A 7,678-nucleotide genomic window follows, 5' to 3' on the forward strand; every position below is an offset into this window, starting at 1 on the left:
CAAATGGGTTTTGGGTTTTGGGTTTGATTTGTTTGTCTTCAGCTCACCAAATAATTGATTTGACTGTTTTGTTCTGAAGTCTTAGAAGGGACTCAGTACTTTTAGATAGAGAGGTGATATGATGGCTAGAGAACTGAGAGCAGAGTCAGGAAATCTTGAGTTTAAATAGTCAAGATACTTAATAGTTATGTGACCCCCAGCCAAGTCACTTAACCTCTATCTGCTTCCATTTTCTCAACTATAAAATGGGGATAATAATAATGATGATAATGATAATGATAATAGCCCCTACCACCCAGGGTGTTGTGAGGATCAAATGAGATAGTATTTGTAAAACACTTAGCACACTGTCTGGCACAGAGTAAGCACTTAATAAATACTTGTTTCCTTCCCCCTTTAAAAAGTTGCCCCTCTTTTGAGGTTGGGGGGATTTGTTCTGGTTTTTTGTTTGTTTTTTAAGCTGGCAGCATCACTATACCTGGCAAGAAAACCAAATCATGATCTTGTAGTTTGGGGTAAAGCCTCCTCTTCCGGTGCCTCCATCCTATATGGAGGTATCCCTGGGATCTTCCTTTATGTATGCAGCAGGTCACAAGTTCCTACCCAGCTAGAGAGACCCCCTGTAGACCTGATGACAGACTGTATATGTGTCATTTGAGGTCCAGCCTGACTAATGACTTAGAGACCACTAAAGGGCTCTTCCCATGAACATTTTTCTCTTTACCTCCTGATCTAACTAGAAGAGGGCTTCTTAACCTGGGAAGTCTATGTGGACGTCCATGAATAGATTTCAGGGGGGATTTGAATGGGGAAAAAATATATCTTTATTTTTACTAGCTTCTAAATTTAGCAGTTCCTTAAATTACTTCCATTAAACAATTGATGTTTAAAAATATTATTCTGGGGCAGCTAGGTGGCGCAGTGGATAGAGCACCGGCCCTGAAGTCAGGAGGACCTGAGTTCAAATCCGACCTCAGACCAAACACTTAATGCTTACCAGCTGTGTGACACTGGGCAAGTCACTTAACCCCAATTGCCTCAAAAATACATATATATATATATATAATTCTGAGAAGGGATTGGTAGGTTTCATTCATTTGCACAAGTGGTCTATGACACAAGAAAAATTAAAAACCCCTGCCCTAGAATTACCAAACAAGGGTTGAAAGAAAACTTGGAAACAAGTAGCGTTGTCCAAGGTAGGAATGAGTGTCTTTGGAGAGAGTGCACCCCTCCTCAATGAAGGTCCTAAAGAAGAGGCTAAATGCTCACTTTTTGAATTTCCTGTGACAGGGGTTTTTGCCCAGGTACAGTGTAGACTAGATGGCCTTCCAACATGGAGATTCTATGACTTTGTAGTGAGAGCCACAGTTCGAAGCTTGATTTTTCCCTTGAGCCTTGTTTAAAGCCTTTTCTTACTTTTGGTGATTGATATCTTAGAAAATGAAAATTTTTTCTGGTCTGAGTCATGTTTCTAAATTGAGAAGAAGAAACTAATTTTAACTCATTTAAGCCCCTAGTGGTTTCCACCTTTTTCTTTTGGACAAAAGGACTGTCTGGAACCTAAAATGTTTTCTAGACAGATTTCTAGGAACAACCTCAGTAACAATAGCATTTCTGCAGTGTTTTATGATTTACAAGGTGCTTTTTCACAACAACCCTGTTAGATAAGCAACATAAGCACTACTATTACCCTCATTATATTGAAGAGAAACCTGAGTCTGAGAGAGGTGAAGTGATGTACCCTTAATCATGCAGCTAGTAAGTGTCCCTTCCAACTCTAGATCCTGTCACCCTAAATTGCAGATTTCAGATTGATCATTTTCTAACTGTCCCAAGGTGGAATCAATTGTCTCAGGGGAAATCACTCCTGAACATTGGAGGTTTTCAAGTTCAGCTGGGCTGGTCACTTACTGACAATGTTGTTGAGGAAATTCCGGTTCAAGTACAAGTTCAACTGGATGACACCTGGAGTCCCTTCCAAGTTTGGGATTTTGTGATTCTACAAATAAGACAAAGTTGAGTCATCAAGAGTGTGGGGATGTTAGAAGAGCTAGGTTCAAGTCCTGATTCTCCTTCTTACTGTTATTTGACTTGGAATAAGTCATTTATCTTCCCTATACCTTCCTTAACTTTAAGATGAGGAGGAGGAAGATTGACCCTTTGACTCAGTGATATCAGTATGAGACCTATGCCCCAAAGAGAACAATGACAGAGAGAAAAGATCCATATGTGTAAAATTACTTATAGCAGCTCTTTTTGTGGGTCAACAAACTAGAAAGTAAGTGGGTACCCATTCATTAGGGAATAGGTAAGCAAATGATGGTGTATGATCATAATAGTATACTGTTGTGTATGGAGGGGGGGCAGCTAGGTGGCACAGTGGATAGAGCGCTGGCCCTAAAGTCAGGAGGACCTGAGTTCAAATCCAGCCTCAGACCAAACACTTGACACTTACTAGCTGTGTGACCCTGGGCAAGTCACTTAACCCCAATTTTCTAAAAATTAAAAAAAAATGGAGGGAGTTTCAGAGAAACATAGGAAGACTTCTACAAACTTATGCAGAGTGAAGTGAGTAGAACCAAGAGAAAAATAACAAGTATAATATAAAGACAAACTTTGAGAGACTTAAGAATTCTAATCAACACAATGACTAACCATGATTCCAGAGGACCTATGATGAAACATGCTACCCACCTCAGGACACGGAGGTGATGGGCTTTGGGCACAGAATGAGGCATTTACTTTTTAGACATAGCCAATGTGGAATTTTTTTTGCTTGACTATGCATGTTTGTTGCAAGGGTTTTTTTTCCCCTTTTTTTTTCAATGAGGGGGTAGGGGAGGAAGAGAAAATAAGTATTTTTGTTAGTTAAAAAAGAATTTTTTTTAAAGGAGGGGGCTTGGTTTAGATCTCCAATATCTCTTTCAGCCTTGACATTCTGTGACTCTATGATTCATTTAGACAGGTCCTGACATAATATTCCTGGATTTTTCAAGCAGTTACATGAAATAGTCTTAGCACCCCCAATTAAGCAGGAAGGGGGCAGATAGAGATGTCAAATATTTTCATTTAGTACTTTGAAAATGCCATTCTCTAGCAAAGGAACTGTGAAGGGTGATTATAAGTTAACATGTTTCTTTTTCCTTTTTTTGCGTTACAGACAGAGTTATGACATTCAGATTGTGGCCATAGTGAACCAAACAGGCTTCAAGTCGGGTAATGTTCTTGACTTAAAGAACCCATTTTTTAGGTAAGAAATCCTCTTCACTATTTCAAATATAAGTGAAATATATAGTCTCATTTGATCAGCAGCACAAATAGAGGGCTGACACAACTCCATGCCACTAAAAGGGAGGGGGTAAAACCACCAACAGTAGGAAACTTTTTTTAAATGGACTCTACAGATAAGTACTGGATTTGGAGTGAGAGGTCCTGGGTTCAAATCTAGGCTGTGCTATTTATTAATATTGTGACTTTTGGTTAAGCTAATTCCTTTCTCTCAAACTCAATTTTCTCATCTATAAAATGTAATAGGCTAGACTAGATGATTTCTAAGGCCCCTACTAGCTCTAACAATCTATGGATTTATATGATGAAACAGTAGATCAGAAAAGAGATAAATTTGGAGTCAAAGCCTAGGTTCTGGTCTTTAATAATTTTCATAAACTTGGCAACTCATTTGCCCTTCCTGGGCCTGTTTTCTCAAATGTAAAGTAGGTCTCTTCCAGCCCCAGCGTTCTATGAGATGGAGAGCTTCAGTGGAGAGAGCATGGGTAGTGGGCTCACAAGATCTGTGTTTGAATCCCAGCTCTGCCACTTATTAAAATCAGAATGGTAAAACCAGAAAGGGCATTAGTGATCATCCAATCTGACCCTTTCATTTTAGAGATGAGAAACTAAGAGGTAAAGTGCCTTTCCCCAAGTCACATATATAAATAGCCAAGATGGGATTCAAAATCACTGGTCCCCAACCAGTACTGTTCCTAATATATCCCACTGCCTCTCCCAACTCTGTGATTAGGAACAAGTCATTTAATCTCTCAGCCTCAGTTTTCTCATTTGCAAAATTAGAATAAAAATAGTTACTCTATTTGCCTGACCAGATTGTTATGAGCCTCAAATGAGATACTGTATATAAAACACAATAAATTATATTGATATAAACTGGTGTTAATATTATTTACCTTATGATTTTTAAAAATAGCACATTTTCCTGTTGCATTTAAAATTTGACTTCATTTCTATGCAAGTTTTCAGGAATATATCTACTATGTAAAGTGAGTTGTACCAATTTGTTTCAATGACATGGATAAAGCATTAATTTCTTCAAAATTTCTAGTAGCTTCCATACTTTCTACAACTCTTAAAAACAAGCTAATTTAAAAATCAGCAGTGGAAATGTACCACTAATTAAAACCAATTTGGACTTCTTTATTAAAAATTTGAGTTTTTACTTGTTTATAATTTGTCTGGAAGGCTTATATTCTAACTGTTTGGGGTATTTATGATATTAAAACATATAAGGAGGGAAGAAAATTAAAGAAACTAAATTTTAAAATACATTTCCAGAAATGATGAAATAAAAGTACATTTTTTCTATAGAACTTGAACTCTTAAAATGTGCTTCCCACATTAGCCCCTAGTGAGGTAGGTAATGCAATTATTATGGCCTCCATTTTTTAGATAAGGAAACTGAGGTTCAGGGGTATGCAAGAGTCATACAATTTATGCGGGTCAGAACTAGGATTTGAACCCAAGTCTCTCCTGATATAAGTTGAGGGCTCATTTCACCTCTCTAAGGTGCCTCTCCATGTGTATGTACCCACAAGTATGCTAAGCCTTGAAACACAAAGTGAAACAAAGACCCAGGAGCAAGCTGTGTGAGCAAATGAATTGGTAGAAAAATATATGAGTCCTTGCAATGCATTGGTAGTCTTGAGTTTATATTTAGTCTTTTGTTTTTCTTTTAATCTGTTTCATGGGGTTACCACTCTGAGGCTATTGTGACAAGGAGTCTCAGCCATTTTAGTAAAATTAAGTTCATCATGTATCAGGTCATAGCCAAGAGTGCCATTGTTCAAATTACCAGGATTTTGAGGCAGCAATAAAATAGAGGTCTTATTCTATGGTTCCCTTACACTTTAATACTCAGTGATGGCAGGTCTGCTTGCAGGCAAACTGTGACACGTGCCCAGTTTTCAATGTCCAGTATTTAACAGTTAACAGATAGGGAATCAAGCTCTCAGCTTGATTCAAGTCAGGTCGAGTCAGCAAGCACTTATTAAGTGCCTAATATGTACCAAACGTGCCAAGTTTTGGAAATTCAAAGAAAGGCCAAAAAAAAAAAATCCCTGCTCCCAAGGAGATCACAATCCAATGGGGGAGACAACATGCAAACAACTATGTAAGAACAACATATATACAATATAAATTGGAGATAATCTCAGAAGGAAGGCATTAGCATTAAGTGAGACCTGGAAAGGTTTCTTACAGAAGGTAGGCTTTTAGCTGAGACTTGAAGGAAGCCAGGTGGGGATGAAGAGGAGGAACATCCCAGGCATGGAAGCCAGTGAAAATTCACAGAGTTGGTTGAAGTAATGTCTTGGGCAAGGAACAGCAAAGAGACAAATGTGGATTCTGTGGAGGGGAGTAAGTTATAAGAAATCAGGAAAGATAGAAAGGGGCCAGATTATGAAGGGCTTTAAAAGCCAAACAAAACAGGGGGTGTAATATGTGATTCTAGAGGTAATAGGAAGCCATTAGAGTTTATTGAATGGGAGGTGTGGGTGGGGATTGACATGGAAAGATAAAGATCACTTTGGATAAATGGAGGAAAGACTGGAGTGGAGAGAGGCTTGAGGAAAGGCCGCCTAACAGAAGGTTTTTGCAATTGTCCAAGTGTTAGGTGATGAGGGCCTGCACCAAGGCAGTGGCAGTGACGGAGGAGAGAAGGGGATTATATACTGGAGATGTTGTGAAGGGGCAATCAACGGGACTTACAATTAGATATGATCAGTGAGAGAGTGAGGAGTCCAGTGTGACAGTGAAGTTTCAAACAAGCCTGGGTGATTTTGGAAGATGGTGGTGCTCTTGACAGTAATCAGGAAGTTAGGAAAAGGAGAAGGTTTAAGGTAAAAGATAATGAATTCAATTTTAAATATGTTAAGAATTTAAGATGTCTTTAGGACATCACTTGAGAATGTTCAATAGGTAGTTGGAGATAGGAGACTGAAGGTCAGAAAGAGATTGTTGTTATTGTTTCAGTAGTGGACTCTTCATGACCCCATTTTAAGGGTTTTCTTGGCAAAGATACTGGAATGGTTGGTCATTTCCTTCTCCTGTTCATTTTACAGATGAGGAAACTGAGGCAAACAGGGTTAAGTGACTTGCCCAGGGTGACACAGCTGGTAAGTGCCTGAGGCTGGGTTTGAACTCAGGAAGATGAGTCTTCCTGATTCCAACCCCAGTGCTTTATCCACTGTGCCACCTAGCTGCCTATTAGTAGAGAGATTAAGGCCGAATAAGGAGATCTAAGAATGATTGTCATAAAGATGCTAATTGAATCCACGAGATCACCATGTGAGATAGCATAGAAGGCTCAGGCAGAGCCCTGGGGGACACTCATGGTTAGTAGGTACAACTGGGATAAAGATCCAGCAATCTAGACTGAGAAGGAACAGTCAGATAGGTAGGAGAGCCAAGAGAGAAAGCGAACAAAATTCCCATCTTGAAGTTATAGGCATTTGATTTTGGCTATCCCTATCCCCTTACCTGCCATGGGAAGGGAGCAGAATATAGTACAAAAAGCACTGGATTAGATTGGGAGTTAAAGGAAAAAGGATCAGTTCCTGGGTCCCCCAGTTATTAACAGTGCGTCCTTTGGCAAGCCAACTGTGACTGCTGAGGAAGTCAGTTTCTTAATCTGTAAAATGGAGTAGAGGGGAGGGAGAGGCTATAGACTAGATGATCTCTAACTTTAGAGATATAGACTAGATGTCCCTTCTAATTTTAAATCCAGTGACTATTCTTGATCACACAACACTTGTCCTACCACTGCTGCAGACTCCTCAAAGACTCTTGCCCCAAGGACATACACATGTAAGGTTAAATCAAAGCAACTAGCATTTATTAAGCACTTACTATATGCCTTGCACTGTGTCAAGAGTGGAGGATACAAATCAAAGCAAAAAGAAAGACAGTTCCTGCCTTTGAGGAATTTACATTCTAAGGAGGGAAGATTACAATTAAAAGAAAGCAGAAAAGCTGAAGGGGAGGTAGGGAGAGACAGCTTCAAGCTGGGACAGAGTGCAAGAGGAAGTCTGCAGTCAGGAGCAGAATGCAGAGAAGAATTATGCAATGAACCAAATAAATGATGTGTTATTTTGCTAAGAGACCCTAGGGATTCTGGAAGACAACAATTACTAAAGACTCAGCCTATTAAAAAAAAATTCTTCCCTCTATTTAGGCATCTCACATGACCCTCCAGGCCTCCTGAAGCTGTCAATTCATATTAACTTCCTTCTGTGGAAGGCTAAATGATAGCAGGCAGGTAGGCCCTTTGTTAGAGACACCTGGGCACAGTGAAACCTTACCAAGTGTCTCAAATAAATTCCCAATAGGATGAACAGAGTCACATCACATATGTTGTAAAAAAAAAAAAGTCTAAATTCTGTGG

General features: G+C 39.2%; 1 protein-coding gene across 1 annotated transcript in view; it reads left to right on the top strand.

Moving 5' to 3' along the window:
• The window catches only part of LOC114043926 (histone-arginine methyltransferase CARM1-like), a 243,762-nt gene extending 240,505 nt beyond the window's left edge, over positions 1-3,257 (top strand). Inside the window, exon 12 of the mRNA XM_027863178.1 lies at positions 3,164-3,257. Within this exon, the coding sequence (XP_027718979.1) occupies positions 3,164-3,257 (94 nt within the window). The remainder of the gene's footprint in view (positions 1-3,163) is intronic.
• The last annotated feature ends 4,421 nt before the right edge of the window (positions 3,258-7,678 follow it).

Source organism: Vombatus ursinus, unplaced genomic scaffold, assembly GCF_900497805.2.
Source record: "Vombatus ursinus unplaced genomic scaffold, bare-nosed wombat genome assembly UNPS02014770.1, whole genome shotgun sequence".
In the NCBI taxonomy this organism is placed as follows: domain Eukaryota; kingdom Metazoa; phylum Chordata; class Mammalia; order Diprotodontia; family Vombatidae; genus Vombatus; species Vombatus ursinus.